The sequence below is a fragment of the Hoplias malabaricus genome, chromosome 10 (assembly GCF_029633855.1).
Source record: "Hoplias malabaricus isolate fHopMal1 chromosome 10, fHopMal1.hap1, whole genome shotgun sequence".
Lineage (NCBI taxonomy): Eukaryota > Metazoa > Chordata > Actinopteri > Characiformes > Erythrinidae > Hoplias > Hoplias malabaricus.
The window spans coordinates 8537639-8554083 of NC_089809.1; the positions used below are offsets into that span (position 1 = coordinate 8537639).

Here is a 16445-nt window from a genome sequence, read left to right on the forward strand (position 1 = left end):
ATATAGGGAGACAGACAGGTGTGAGTAATTAGAACTCTGGTGAGGGAGACCGGTAGGTAGTCATGTGACTGGCAGGTGCATTCTGGGAATTTGAGTCCTGAGATGTAGGCGTGACAGTACCCCCCCCCGAAGACACCGGAGGAGGCCTGGAACGAGGACGACCACGACGACGACCACCCAGCGGAACAGAGTCACCAGAACTATGGACTTCTGCACGTGCGGAGGACTGAGATTGACGTGGGTCTCTGGATCGAGACCTGGGAAGGGACGGAGCGGGATTAGATACCGATCCTCTCGGGCGACCTCTGGGACGGGGAGCCGGCTTCTCAGGATGACGAGAGTGAAACGCCAACACGAGACCCGGATCATAGATGTCCTTTGCTGGTACCCATGAACGCTCCTCAGGACCGTACCCCTCCCAATCAATAAGATATTGGAGAGTTCCTCCACGTCTACGAGAATCTAATACCTCTCGCACAGCATATGTGGAAGAGTCCCCAACGTCCAATGCCGGGGGCGGAACGTCGTCAGGCTGCAACTCATTCAAAGGGCCAGAGATCACAGGCTTGAGGAGAGACACATGAAAGGAGTTAGCAATACGGTATTGTGCAGGTAATTCTAACTTGTAAGTAACCTCATTAATTTTATCAGAAATACGAAAAGGACCAATATACTTAGGAAGGAGCTTCCTGCACCTCCCCTCAAACCTGATATCCTTTGTAGCCAACCATACTCTTTCTCCAATCTGGAATAACGGGGAATTTGATCTGTTTCTATCAGCTTGTTCCTTATACCGTGAAAGAACTTCTGTGATGTGAAGATTAGTTTTCTCCCACACCTCCTCACTACGTTTCATCCACTCGTCGACTGATGGAATTCCAGATGTAGCTGCAGTCCAGGGTGCCAACGGAGGTTGATAACCTAATATACACTGAAATGGGGTGAGACCCGTAGTCGAGTTAACCAAGGAGTTTTGGGCTATCTCTGCCCATACCAAGTACTGGGACCAGTCTTGTGGATTCTCATGACAATAAATTCGTAAAAACTTTCCCAGCTCCTGATTAACCCGTTCACACTGGCCATTACTCTGGGGATGATATCCTGAGGTGAGGCTAACATTTACCCCTAAATGTTCAAAGAAAGCTTTCCATACATGTGACGTAAACTGAGGACCTCTATCAGATAAAATGTCTTCTGGGATTCCATAATGACGGAATATATATGTATATAAAGCTTTAGCAGTATCCAGGGCCGTGGGTAATGAAGGAAATGGGATGAACTTAACTCCTCTAGAGAACCGATCAATGACTGTGAGAACTGTAGTAAATCCCTCCGACAAAGGTAGGTCAGTGACAAAATCCAGCGCCAAATGCGACCAGGGACGTTCTGGAACGGGTAGAGGCATTAATTTACCTGCTGGAAGGGTTTTAGGTGTTTTTGCCTGAGCACAAACTGAACAAGATGCTACAAATTCATGTACATCCGCTCTTACTGACCCCCACCAATAACGTGCTAGAATGAGCTGTGTAGTGCGTCTCTCTCCGGGATGACCAGATGACAGTGACGAATGGGCCCATGTAATCAGCCTATTACGGAATTCTGGCGGTACATAAGTTTTGCCTTCCGGACAAGATTCAGATACTCCTTTTGACCGATTTTCCTGTGCAATCAGTTCATCTAACTCCCATCTGATAGCTGCCACCGAAACGGAGGAAGGTAGTATAAACTTATTTGATTCTTCACCTTTCTCTTCTGATTCATTCTGATTAAAACGAGAGAGCGCATCTGCTTTAAGGTTACGATTACCTGGCTGAAACGTGATGGTAAACCGGAACCGGGAGAAAAACAGCGACCACCTAGCTTGTCGAGAGTTCATACGTTTTGCAGAACGAATATATTCCAGATTCTTGTGGTCAGTTAAGACTGTGAAAGGATGTAGAGAACCTTCTAGCCAGTGTCTCCATTCCTCTAAAGCCAACTTTACCGCTAAAAGTTCTCTATCCCCGATACCATAATTTCGTTCAGCAGGTGATAATTTATGCGAAAAAAAGGCAATGGGGTGTAACTTAGGAAGTTCCCCACTACGTTGAGATAATACCGCCCCTACACCCGTCTCTGATGCGTCTACCTCCACCACAAAGGGGAGTTCAGGGTTAGGATGTTTTAATATGGGAGCGGTAGTGAAGGCTGTCTTGAGACGTTCAAAAGCACCTTGGGCCTGAGCAGACCAACACAAACGATGAGGACTACCCTTTAGTAAAGCAGTAAGTGGGGCTGCAATAGAACTAAAGTTTCTGATAAACCGTCTGTAAAAATTCGCAAACCCTAAAAAGCGTTGAAGCTCCTTCACGTTAGTTGGGACTGGCCAGTTTACGACCGCCTCTACCTTCTGGTCGTCCATGACTATACCCGACACACTGATAACATATCCCAAGAATGAAATGGTTTGTTGATGGAATTCACATTTCTCTCCTTTGACAAAAAGGTTATTCTCCTTTAACCGCTGAAGCACTTGACTGACCTGTTTTACATGAGTTTTAACATCTGGAGAGTAAATCAAAATGTCATCAATGTATGCAATTACAAATTTTCCCAACATGTCCCTAAAAATGTCATTGATAAACTCCTGGAACACAGATGGAGCGTTTGCCAACCCATAGCTCATTACCAAATACTCATAATGTCCCTTGGTAGTACTAAAAGCAGTTTTCCACTCGTCACCCTCCTTAATTCGCACTAGATTGTATGCACTACGAAGGTCCAACTTGGAGAAGATGGTAGCACCTCTAAGTTGCTCTAATGCAACTGGAATAAGGGGTAGAGGATATACAAATTTCTTGGTGATATCGTTCAGAGCACGATAGTCTATACATGGTCTTAATCCACCGTCCTTCTTTTTGACAAAGAAGAAACCCGAAGATATAGGAGACTTTGATGGACGTATGAACCCCTGTGTTAAAGCTTCTTTGACGTACTCTTCCATGACTCTTTCTTCTTCTAAATTCAAAGGATAAATACGTGATTTAGGTAAGGTAGCACCCTCAACAAGTTCTATCGCACAGTCATATGGCCTATGCGGGGGTAGTTTAGTAGCTTTTGTTTTACTGAAAACTTCTAAATATTGGGAATAAACGGGAGGAATTTCTACTGACATGGTTGAATCTGGACTCTCCACTGAAGTGGAATGGATAGAAATGTTTTTAAGGGCTAAACAGTTTGTGTGGCATAAGGATGACCAGGATGTGATTTCGCGTTGGCTCCATGAGATAGCTGGGTTATGAATTTCTAACCACGGTAGTCCTAAAATAATCTGAAAATCCGCCTTGGGTAATACCAAGAACGAAAGCCACTCGTGATGCAAGAAACTTGTCTGGAACCAAACAGGAACTGTCTCTTGTGAGATGAAATCTCCTCCAACGGGACAGCCATCAAAAGCTCGGACTTGGATCCGTTTGCACAACTGTTTTGTCTTAATTCCCAGCCGGGTAACGAGGGATTGTTGAATGAAGTTTCCTTCAGCTCCAGAATCTATTAGCGCTGAAACGACAAAAGAAGTTCCTTGGCAGTACACTTTGACAGGTATGAGAAAGGATTTTGATATTAACCCTTTTGTGGGTACACTCACCAAATTAGCACGAAAATTCCTCTCCAGGTTTTGAGTCCGGACTCGTGGAGGTAAGCGTGTACAATCACGACGAATATGATCGGATCCTCCACAGTATAAGCATAGTCCACCGTGGAGACGACGAAGGCGTTCTTCATGAGAAAGTCGCATATTATCATATTGCATAGGATCCGAAGGAGGATTAGGACAGGGAGCTTGACCTTGTACCGGGCGAAATAGAAAACCAGGAGCGGATTGACGCTTGACAACTTCTTGTCTCTTACACGGTGGTCGAGGACGTTTTTGTAGGAGTTGGTCCAGGCGGATGGATAAAGAAATTAACTGATCTAAAGTCAATCCGTCATCTCGACAAGCCAGTTCCGTGAGTATTTCTGGATTTAGACCATTACGAAAAACATTAATGAGCGCAGGTTCATTCCAGCCACTACCAGCAGCAATAGTCCGAAACTCTAACGCATAATCGGCAGCTGTTCGGGCTCCTTGCTTAAGAGTGAGAAGGATCTCACCACAAGAACGTCCCTCATTAGCATGGTCAAACACTTCCCGGAAAGTATTGACAAATTCGGGATACGTGTTACTGACTATACTGTTCCAAATAGCGGTGGCCCACTCAAGTGCTTTACCAGACAGACGGGAGACCAAAAAGGCGATTTTTGCCTGGTCATTACTGGGAGGAGAATTCTCAAAAAATATAGAACATTGCAATAAAAACCCGCTACATTTGGCCGGATCGCCTTCAAACATCTCCGGTTTACTGACAGGATAACGAGAGTTCAAACTGACAGACGCTACAGGAGGACTGGGATTAGGGCTAGGAGCAGGAATACGCGCTACAAGGGCGTTAACACTCTCCAACACTTGTTTCAGCTGGAGCTGTTGACTCTGTTGTTGTTGAGCGAGAGAATTAACTGATTGAGTCACGCTATCCAACATTTGCTGGTGTTGACCTAGCATCTGGCCCTGACTAGTGATAGCCGTTCTGACGGCATCTGTGTCCGCTGTCTGCATGTTGGCCGAGTATTCTGTCAGGACATAACAGAAAGCTGACAGTCGCGGAACACAGTTAACAGTCTGTTTAATGTCGTTATCCAAAAGGGTAATCACAAGGCAGGCAAAGTTCAAAAACAGGAGCAAACAGTACCTCGGAGGATGGACAAAAATCGTAGTCAAAAACAGGCAGAGTTCAAAAACCAGAGAATGCAGACAATACCAATAGGGACAAGACAGGAGACGTAAATCGGGTACACAGGCAGGAAGTAGGCAACAGGAGACCGTCAGACAAAGTACAAGGAAACGCGTTGTATGCATGGGAGAACCAAAACAATACTCGGCAGGGAACAGTTCTCAGAGTGAGGTATATATAGGGAGACAGACAGGTGTGAGTAATTAGAACTCTGGTGAGGGAGACCGGTAGGTAGTCATGTGACTGGCAGGTGCATTCTGGGAATTTGAGTCCTGAGATGTAGGCGTGACAATTATAGAAGTCATTTTATATTTATATTTTATATAATTTGATATATATATATATATATGAAAGGACAAACTGGTACATAAATCAGCTTATAACTGTTTAATTTATTAGATGATAAACAACCAAAATACAGCATTTGTAGTGTGTAAAACAGTCTATAAGTTTGGAATACTATGAAAATAGAATACAATTAATTGAAAATATAAACTATGGGCTCGTTTACAATTATTAAAGAGTGCTTGTGTCTTTTGTAAAAGAAACAATATTGCTGAGAGACTTCCTAAAAAGTTTAATTATTATACAAAAACAACCTAACTTTGTGTATAGTGACCAACATAAAAGACAAGTTACAATAACTGAGGACCAGTAACGCAGCATAATGCAGTTATTCCACTTTTTGCTGATGTAGCTAGAGAAAAATTCAAATCTAAACAGCAACAAGAGTCCGTTAAAGGAGCCATATGATAATATCTGCTCCTCTGGACTCATTTCTCGTTTTTGTGGTGTGCGTTTGTATGGATTTGTAGTGCCTTTAATTGGCTATAACTAATCAGGCCGCTAAAATAGCTAAAGTTGGCTAATTTTAGTTAGCGCTAACTCAGTTGTGAGGCTAGCTTTGCTTACTTTACTATGTAAACTGTTAATCAGTGCGAGGTGATTTCTGAGCTCGTTTTATAACTGCTGGGCAGCTATATATTTGCTCGACATGTATATAGTACTTTTAAAGCTTTTTATCATAATATTGTGGAGTAAACAGAGTCATTCAACCAAGCTAAACGTTCCCAGTCTCCTTCTGCCCTTCACCACCCATCAACCTGTTCATTTTCCCCTCAGAGCAGAGAAAGGCTGCTACAAATGGTGAGTTACAAAGACATAATTTAGACAGAGATCTCATTTCAGTTCTGAACAAGTGAGCAAAATCCTTATTTGTCCGTTCAATTTTTGGATCAATAAAATATGTAAAAAATGTTGTTTTCATGTTGGAAATAATAACATAATGTCGGCAAAAAATGTACGTGGTATTTCAAAATAAGGACTTATCTTCTAAAATTACTTATTTATTCTGACATAGCTGTGAACTGTAATGTTGCTGACAAACACTGGAAGTCAAAAGTAAGAATAGCCCAAAAAACAACAACAACAAAAACGACAAAATCATCAAATCTTCTCACAGGCTGCATCCAAGTTTTGAAATCTCCCTGTTGTCATTGGTTCAAACCAAAAAAACTCAGCCAAACTTTGACCTCATGGAGATCCATGATTATTCAATTAGTCCTTACCTGAAACTCCACTTACGCCTCCACTGCTTCTCTGCAGCTCAAAAATCCTGCCCAGCAAATTGAGGGGATTATTTCCTTAGCTTTATGACATAAGAAAGCCTTTTCATCTGAATTTGGCTGTTTGGGACTGATACTGCAGTTCCAAAGCATAAATGTTTAGCCTTTGAATGTTTATTGACTTCATGATATGTGTTCTAGTGTACAAAAACACCTTATGGTACATGATTTGTATCGGTATTAGTAGCAGCGTATACTACACACACACACACACACACACACACACACACATTTCTGCCACTATTTAATGGCATAGCTAATTCAAGAATTTGAATTTTTTTTTTAAATTGTGAGGCGCTGCAATTTTCAGATAAGAAAATCACATCCATAAAAACAATTAAAATGTTCAACATTCAGATTCAAATACTTATGTCTGCTACTTAGCTCCATAACTATGTCCCTTCGATGTAAGAAATCGTAATTTTGCTTTGTGAGTTTAGAACAAACGCTGTAAGTCTAATGTCACCTTGTAGCCCACATTATTAGCATACATACATAACATAACATACATCACCAAAACTTCTCTCCAAGGTCTTATTTTAGGCTGCACAGACCTGTTGATGTGTAAAGTGTGATGTCGATGTATTTACGGTTTTGTAATGTTGTTACTTTGGTTAATTTAGGGTGTCCTTCGAACCTGAGGGCGTACAGGTTTATCCCCTCTCCTCATCCACTCCTCCCACTTTGCTGCCCCTGTCTTCCTGCAGTCAATATGCACAAGTTTCAGCTCTGTCCGCTCCACACACACCTCAGAGCCGTGCAACCACCGTCATTCAAGCGAAGGACCCTGGTGAGCACACAGGAAAAGAAAGAAACGATGGAAGCCTTGAACAGTCACTGATCATTGTTGGTTATTCCCTTAAACTTTCTAGTGTCCAAGTCGAGTTCAAATGCTCCCTCTCTTATGTAACAAATTATTTTGAGCTAATGTTAAAAAACTTCCATTAACTACTGCTCAGTGCTGCACATTATCCTACTTTCATTGTGCATTTAATCCTAAAGCTTTTATTTGTCAAGGCCCCAGAGGCACCAATATCTTAAAAAATGATTTCCCTAATTAAATTCGGTCTCTCTCCTCACATGCTCATGTGTCAAATTTTACAGTCATAAGTTTGTCATAAACTAATTAGGAAGCTTTTAGGCATGAGCAAACGGCAAACTATTTTTTTCCTTGATTGGGCTGATTTTACTTTAAAATGACTTACATATATGGGGAAAAAATATTGTAGTACCACTCAAGGCAAAATGTGTTAGCAACAAGGGAATAAAATAATGTAGGCTAATTCCATATGAAGCTGTCAGTTAGGATCATTGCTCCATGACAAAGTTTGTAACAGTCACATTATGCACAAAAAAAAAAAAAAAAATACAGAATATGTACCTAAAAAGGGTGGCACAGTGACTCAACAGGTAGTGTTGCTGTCACACAGCTCCAGGGATCTAGGGTTGGGGGTTAGACTGTCTGTGAGGAGTGTGGTGTGTTCTCTTTGTTTCTGAGTGGGTTTCCTCCGGGTGACTGTCTGTGAGGAGTGTGGTGTGTTCTCTTTGTGTCTGAGTGGGTTTCCTCTGGGTGACTGTCTGTGAGGAGTGTGGTGTGTTCTCTCTGTGTCTGAGTGGGATTCCTCCAGGTGACTGTCTGTGAGGAGTGGTGTGTTCTCCCTGTGTCTGCGTGGGTTTCCTCCGGGTGCTCCGGTTTCCTCCCACGCTCCAAAAATTGGCTACCAAAAAGTGTCCATAGGTGTGAGTGTGTGATTGAATATGTGAGTGTGTGTTGGCCTGCGAAGGACTGGTGCCCCCTACAGGGTGTGTTCCTGCCTTGCGCCCAGTGATTCCAAGAAGGCTCTGGACCCACCTCGACCCTGAACTGGATAAGCGCTTACAGACAATGAATGAATGAATGAATGAATGTTCTTAATACAGCTGGTGTATGACTTGTTTTGGCAACACGTATGACACAATCTCTCCATTTCAGTGACTGGATACTCTTTACGCTGTGATGTCATCACTGACCTAGTCCAGAGCATTCAGATACTCACCACATCCAGACACCTGTTCACTGATGACCCGCCATTGCTGTTATCCGTGCAAGCCTTGGACTCAGAAGGTGTGCGCCATTTAAGAAATGTACTCAAAGTTTCGGAAAAGTCTTGAGATTCTTTTTTTTCATTCAGATTTTGAGATTTCAGCTAAAATAATTTAATCAAAATAACATCTATTTGCCATTGTAAAAAATGTTCTGTTGAAGAACACCCTGAAGTCATGTTTTTTCACTTTCTGACATTATTCACACGTGCCAGTTGTCCCTTACATTGTGTCTCGTCGTTACATTTCATGAATAATGGACCAATAGAAATGCTTCAGAATTATTTGTAAAATATATATATATATATTATCCTGTATAGTTACCATTTTGGAGACATTTTATAAAAAGTTAAATGAATATTAATCAATAAAATAGCATAAATATGCCTATGTAATTACATAGATTAATAACAGTGGTCACTGAATGAACTGAAGGCCTCAAAAATACCAAAATACCAGTGGTAATGCTGAACTAACAAAAATATTACATAAATATTTTTAATATAAAAAAGGTTTGCTTATACCTTTATTTTGACTTAAAATTTCATTTGTCAGGAAACACATTCAGCAGTCTGGCAGGGCTGGAGTTTACCTGGCAGCTGTTAAGGGATGCAGACACTGAAGAAGTAGTGAGGTAAGAGATTTTTTAAGAGAGAACTGAAGAAACATTCCGATGACCTAAACCATATTTACGTTTGCAATGGCGTTACAAAGCTAATGTAGATGGAATGTAAAAAGTATGCAAAATATACTTGCTTCAAATGGGTTTACCATTTGCCAGTAATTCAAATATTTGCCATTTATCAGCACAGTTATTGCCAAAAGATTACAAACTTAGACAAAAGCAGTGTTGGTGTCATGTGTTTAATTCATGTGGAAATGATGTGATTAGTTAAAGCCAAACAATTCAATGCAACACTTTCAGAAACATAAATAGAAATAGTTCTATGGTTGAAATATGAATAGAGGTCAGAAATAGAGGTGGGCGATACCAGGAGTTTTGGTATCGATCCGCTACCAAGTAAATACAGGGCCAGTATCACCGATATTGATACCGATACCGATACCGGAAGTCTTCGACATATGCAGCTGTAGAAGCAAAAGACAAGAGCGGGGGCGGTGAATTAATGCTGATGCTGAATTAAAAGACTATTTACATCTTGCAAACTTAACTTAACTAAATCTTAACTTTGTGGGTTTTTTTATTTTTACCACTTCATTTGCCACCAGTTAACAGGCATCCAAGACATGATACATAAACATCACTGAAACTAAAACAGATCTGAGGGCAAACACAAAAAAGCCTGAAGGGTTGTTTGTGTTGTCTTTTAGGATTGTGCGTTTCTCAGACACTGGCTATACCCCTGCCCCTTACATTTTGTCTATGGAGGAAGCAGGCCAGAGGGGGGACTGTGTGCTGCTTCAGGGAGTCCACAGTGGCTCCACACATGTACGAGTATTCCTCACATACCCTGAACATAAGGTACACCACAAGCACTCTGAAAAGTAGTGAGGTTTTATGCCCCTGATCAGTTCACATGTTCTGTTGATGTGTTATGTGAAAATAAGCTGTGAAAACTAATACCCTCATATGCCACTGTTTTAAATTTCTGCTTGTTTTGTAAAACATTTTGAAAAATATAAAATGTGTCATAGGTTATATATATATATATATATATATATATATATGTTTAACAATTCATTATTTATTCATTCATTCACTGTCTGTAACTGCTTATATCCAGTTTAGAGTTGAGGTGAGTCAGAAGCCTACCAGGAATCACAGGACGCAAGGCAGGAACACACCCTGGAGGGGGCGCCAGTCCTTCACAGGGCGACACACACTCACACATTCACTCACACTCACACCTATGGACACTTTTGAGTGGCCAATTACCATTATTTATCTATTTTTTATGTAAGTTTTTTGGGTGCTGAAGACACAGTACTTAATATCACAATGCCTTCATGAAATTTGAATGTGTGTGTGTGTGTGTGTGTGTATGCAGCAGGTAGTGGAGGCCAGTTTGAGTTTACATGTAATGGACAGAGTTTATGTGAATCCAGCTGGTGACATATATCTTCTTGTGAGTTCAAGCATCACATACAGCCTGCAGACAGCACAGCACGGAGGGAGAAACGGTACACACAGACACTGAAATCATTTTTATCAGAATATACTCATCTCAGTGCTCACATACAGTACACTCATTTTTGAACAACTTTATTGGATATTTGTTTTCTGTATAATGCGCCCTCACTTTATTACAGAAATATTACACATCATTAGCAGCAGGAATGCACAGAATGTTCTGTACTGTGCACAGACTACAGCAACACAGAAGGAGAAAGGAATATCCCTGCTTGCACTTATGGGTGTCAAAGTACCATTTCCTAGTACAGACCAGACAGTACAGACTCCAATTAAAATTCCAAACACAACAATTCCCAAATAACACTGCATGGAATTTGCTAGCATTTACATTCCACCTGAACTTGTACAGCTGCCATACTTAGCCTCTTAGTTCTGCTGGCTATGGGGTCTCTGAAAGCAAAGCTTTGAACACTTTTGCTCTAAAATGTAATCGCTGCATGATTTGTGATGGAATGGCAAATTAAAAATGAAAGAAGCTTCCTTCAGCTTTGTTACAGAATAGAACTCATTGCTTTGGATATCTAGTCTCTGCTCTCAAGAGCATTGAATTTTAGCATGTACCTTAGACCATAGACTAATTATGGTTTATATTTGCCCATGTGGTTCCAGAACGTTGGTTCCAGTTTTGGCTAATTACCAAAGAATCACCACAAATGTGAACTGACATCCAGCCGTGCCTGGAGTAGCCCTTGTAGTGATTATACCAACCACTTCACTTGTTGCAATTTTTACATCTCACAACACTTCAGATGTATTGATGTCACTGATGCAGGAACACGTTTTCTGTGTCCTTCCAGAGCTTCCCCTTTCTGAAAGTGGCTATATGCTGGTGGTTGAGGGATGCTCAAATGGAGACGGTGATTGTGATGTTGTCAGCGTTGACCAGAGCACAGCCACTCTCACTGCCCTACGACTGGGACATGCTAAACTAACACTTAAACACCTTAGTATCCTTTCCCACACTCACACACACACACACACACCAGCATGTGAAATTAGTATTTGCCAGAGGACAAATGCAGGTAAGTTGTCATTTAGTAACATTATTTAAGAATGTCACATTTCTGATTTGGTTAAAACTAAAACAAATGAAGAATTTCCGTCAGATATAAGACTTGGAAATAATATATATTTGTAACTCTAAAAGGGCGGCATAGTGGTGCAGCAGGTAGGTGTCGCAGTCACAGGGGCCTCCAGGGGCCTGGAGGTTGTGGGTTCGATTCCCGCTCCGGGTGACTGTCTGTGAGGAGTGTGGTGTGTTCTCCCCGTGTCTGCGTGGGTTTCCTCCGGGTGCTCCGGTTTCCTCCCACAGCCCAAAAAAAAACACACGTTGGTAGGTGGATTGGCGACTCAAAAGTGTCCGTAGGTGTGAATGTGTGTGTGTGTGTGTCTGTGTTGCCCTGTGAAGGACCAGGATGTATTCCTGCCTTGCGCCCAATGATTCCAGGTAGGCTCTGGACCCACCGCGACCCTGAATTGGATAAGCGGTTACAGATAATGAATGAATGAATGAATGTAACTCTAAAAAAGGTACTAATAATGGCATTGCAGCACATGCGTACTTGAGAAGTTACTTAGAAAATTATATAAATGAAAACCTACGTTCAGCTGAGATCAGTAGTGAAGATTAAAAACAAAAAGGGTTTTAACCTTAAGATTACAGTTTGAAAATCATTGTGATGCTTCATTGACCTGTAATAGGGAGAATAGAGCCTCTGCCATTGCTACTCCAGCCTCAGCACCGCAGAAACTGCACTATGTAACTTCTGGGGGAGGGTAGGAAACCACTCCCCCGTATGTTTTTTGCAAACTTTTACTAGTGACATGACTCTGACCAGTCACTGTTTTCTGTGAGGGCCTATATCCTAGTAAAGCAGCACATTTACAAAAACCTCCTCTATGTAAATATCAGATCATAAAAATTGCAGCCAAATATTACACATATTAATATTGTGTGATTTATTTGCACTCACATTCAATATGCGCAGCCTTAATTTTGTTTGCTTGTCTATATTTACATAATCTTGATCCAGAATGCTGCAGCACACCTTGTTTTCAACCAGCCTAAAAGAGCACATGTCACGCCCCTATTAGCTGAGCTGCATTGGCTACCCTTACCTGCTCGCTTTAAATTTAAATCACTAATGATGGCTTTCAGAGTATTCACTGGCTCTGCTCCCATCTACCTCAATAGACTCTTAAAACCATATGTTAGTGCCCGCCCTCTCCGTTCCTCAAAGGAGCACCAACTAACACGACCAACACCCCGTACAGGTCAGTCGAAGCTATTCTCATCACTGGTACCACGCTGGTGGAACGAGCTTCCAAGCACTATCAGAGCAACAGAAACCCTCTCCGCATTCAAGAAATCCTTGAAGACCCAGCTCTTCAGAGAGTATCTCTTGCACTGAAAGTCTTTCTTTAATGCACTTATTACTTCCTGGCACATTGCACTTAATGTAAGGTATTTTGTATAAATTGTGCTGTAGTTTGAATGTTAGATCCTCTTTTGTAAGTCGCTTTGGATAAAAGCGTCTGCCAAATGCATAAATGTAAATGTAATGTAAATAATCATTCAAGTCTAGAGCAATCTTTCTTCCCTTTTTTTTCTTTCAGTTTTTTTCCTAATGGATATTAGAAGTGAGAAGTAAACATTCTAAATGGCAGAGACACATACACAAATACTAAAAAGCCCTGCTGCAGCAGAAGTAGTGAGTGTCTTGTTTTAAACCTTTCCTGAACTGAATGGTGACCCAGGTGTGCAGCATGAGTCAGTGTCCCACCTGCTTCGCTCTAATGTGCACGTGGTGGCGCCCACCTACCTGAGTGAGTTGACCCCCATGCACCTGCACACCCACCACTGCACTCAGTTTAAAACACACCTGAGGCAGGTTCAGATCTGGCTGAATGTAAACACATTAGTAACAAACTGTTGCTATTGTAAGAGCTCAGATTTGAACTGTTTTAGCCGATAAAACTTATGTAAAGCCTTTTCAGACTAAAATATCTTAGGAATGCATTTCATTAAAAAAAAATACTCACGCACCAATAACATATCAGACACAGCAAAGCATGGCAGTTAGTTCAGTCGTTATGTAACTACCAATAAGTGCAGCAAAGTTAAACGGACATACATGGTTTTGTTCTCACAGTGATGATATATTAATTTAGCCATTATTCCATAATGGGCATTTTTACTTTAAATTAAATAAATGAAGGTGAATGCTAACTTCTGTACATTTATTAAGAGATGCTTGTCCTTTCTTATATTTAAAAATAATAAACCTGCTTATTGTTAGATGGCTATATCCATGGGCTATATGTGGAATGTCCTGTAGCTATGTAGCTTTGAGGCTTTTGGGGCTAAAATCTTAGGAGTGTGAGTGGTGTGCAGGTTTAAAAAGGAGATATATGTATCTTTGTGTGTCACAGCTCTTGGCATAGAAGAGGAAGAAGACAGATGGGTGTTGGAAACCAGGCGTCAGTATCATTTAACAGTTCACGTTCATGACAGCGCAGGCCATGTTGTTCATCTGCCACAGGTACACTTTTATTAACACATTACCATTTCAGTTACAGGGCAGAAAAAACATTACATCTATATATTCTTGTTGAACATTTCTAAGGCATAAGAATTAAAGATATGTTTTGCCATATTTGAAATACAAATTTGGATGCTTTAGTTTTAAACTGCAAAGTTAAGCACAGTTCTTTTTGCTCAAATAATTTACATAAACTGCATCCTCCAAATTCTCAACCTGTTTAAACTGCATTGTTGAGATTGTTGTGGTTTGTAAAAGTAGTTTATGACAAAGTATACCTTGTAGTGCACTACAAAAATTAGAGCTGCAAGGAGCCATTTTAGACAAGTGTCATGCCATTTTGAATAATAAAGTTTGAGAGGGTTGAGAGAGGTTTTGGGGAATGTATTTAGGGAAAACAATTGAGTAACTATTGACTTTTAGAGTTTTGTTAACAGCATTAGCCTTGTGATACCAGCCCATTTAACAAAGCAAAATGTGGACACCAAATATGGCTTGAAGTCTGAAGATAAACTTGAAATTTGAAGTTCTCTAAACATTCATTCATTATCTGTAACCCTTATCCAGTTCAGAGTTGTGATGGGTCGAGAGCCTACCTGGAATAATTGGGTGCAAGGCGGGAATACACCCTGGAGTGGGCGCCAGTCCTTTACAGAGCAACACACACACTCACACATACGGACACTTTTAAGTCCCCAATATACCTACCAACGTGTGTTTTTGGACTGTGGGAGGAAACCGGAGCACTCGGAGAAAACCCACGCAGACACAGGGAGAACACACCACACTCATCACAGACAGTCACCCGGAGGAAACCCACGCAGACACAGGGAGAACACACCACACTCCTCACAGACAGTCACCCAGAGAAAACCCACGCAGACACAGGGAGAACACACCACACTCCTCACAGACAGTCACCCAGAGAAAACCCACGCAGACACAGGGAGAACACACCACACTCCTCACAGACAGTCACCCAGAGAAAACCCACGCAGACATAGGGAGAACACACCACACTCCTCACAGACAGTCACTCGGAGCGGGAATCAAACCAACAACCTCTAGGTCCCTGGAGCTGTGTGACTGCGACACCTACCTGCTGCACCACTGTGCTGCCCTTTTCTAAACCAATCCATTAATATTAAGTTGATAATATGTGACAGTGAGTACTTAATGTCATTGAGCCCTTTAGAAAAGTGTAGGTTAACAGAGTAAAGTTGATTTATGGCTTACATAGCAATTAAACAATCATTAATAATTATTATACGCTCATGTACTCTACATCAGTGCTTATGATTATATATCTGCATTAAGTACAATGCTAAACAATATTCACTCTGCTTTTAAGTCATTTTTCTGTTATATTTAATGAGATATTGGACTGCTATTAATGTTGTAATATTTTTTTGATTCAGTATATGATTCAGTATATCTGATATAGATGTGTTTTAATAACATGTTGGTGGTGGATGATAAATGATTATATTAATGCTCTAAGAAAAGGTGAATCTGCTTTTCTTCTTCAAGGACAAACAGCATTCACACACTGGGCCAATGTGGCTGGGTGTTTGTCAGTGACAGTTCCTTTTTCCATGAGAATATCTTCACCTGCCCCCTCCCACCTCCCAAATCTCTCTTCCTCTGCAGAATGTGAAGATGGCGGTGGAGTGTGACAAATTCGTGGTATTGAACTCTTCGACTAATCTCTCCAGCCACCTGGTGCAGACGCAAGAAGCAGGACGCACCTCAGTACTGGTCACGCTGTCCAACCAAGTAAGACTCACACACACACACACACACACACACACACACACACACACACACTCTCACACACACACACACACACACACACACACACACACACACACACACACACACTCTCACACACACACACACACACACACACACACACAGAGCTTTATCAGAGATTTATCTATTATTATTTCCTCTTAAGATGTAGCAAGTGGGCGCAATCCCGTCACTCACACGTTTCCCTCACGTCACCTTTTTTTCACTCATCACACATTTACATGCTATTCACTTGCCATATTCAGACTTACTTAATCCCATGTTAAACTTTAGGAATTAAGAATTGTAATGGCTGTTTTTCTATAGGTAATGTATAGAATCTGTATTGATCAATTTGATTCTGGACTTGTACTTTTGCCCATATCCTACCTTTATCTCAAATTTCAGGTCTGCTTACACTTTACAGTTGATTTTGCAGGTT

The 16445-nt window shown here is 41.2% G+C and overlaps 1 protein-coding gene across 8 annotated transcripts in view; it reads left to right on the forward strand.

Moving 5' to 3' along the window:
- Window positions 1–5488: 5488 nt before the first annotated feature.
- Window positions 5489–16445, forward strand: part of LOC136708346 (nuclear pore membrane glycoprotein 210-like) — a 37718-nt gene continuing 26761 nt past the window's right edge. Inside the window, exons 1-11 of one of the 8 annotated variants that reach the window (XR_010804342.1) lie at window positions 5489–5954; window positions 7057–7223; window positions 8406–8537; window positions 9071–9149; window positions 9848–9998; window positions 10261–10272; window positions 10528–10657; window positions 11468–11617; window positions 13428–13496; window positions 14103–14212; window positions 15863–15988. Coding sequence is in view for 7 of the 8 variants with exons in the window: in XM_066682844.1 (XP_066538941.1) it covers window positions 5803–5954; window positions 7057–7223; window positions 8406–8537; window positions 9071–9149; window positions 9848–9998; window positions 10261–10272; window positions 10528–10657; window positions 11468–11617; window positions 13428–13496; window positions 14103–14212; window positions 15863–15988 (1278 nt within the window). In the remaining variant the exon portion in view is untranslated. Of the gene's footprint in view, window positions 5955–7056; window positions 7224–8405; window positions 8538–9070; window positions 9150–9847; window positions 9999–10260; window positions 10273–10524; window positions 10658–11467; window positions 11618–13427; window positions 13497–14102; window positions 14213–15862; window positions 15989–16445 lie in introns of all 8 variants that reach the window. The other 7 variants (XM_066682844.1, XM_066682837.1, XM_066682841.1 and 4 more) reach the window with 7 other exon arrangements.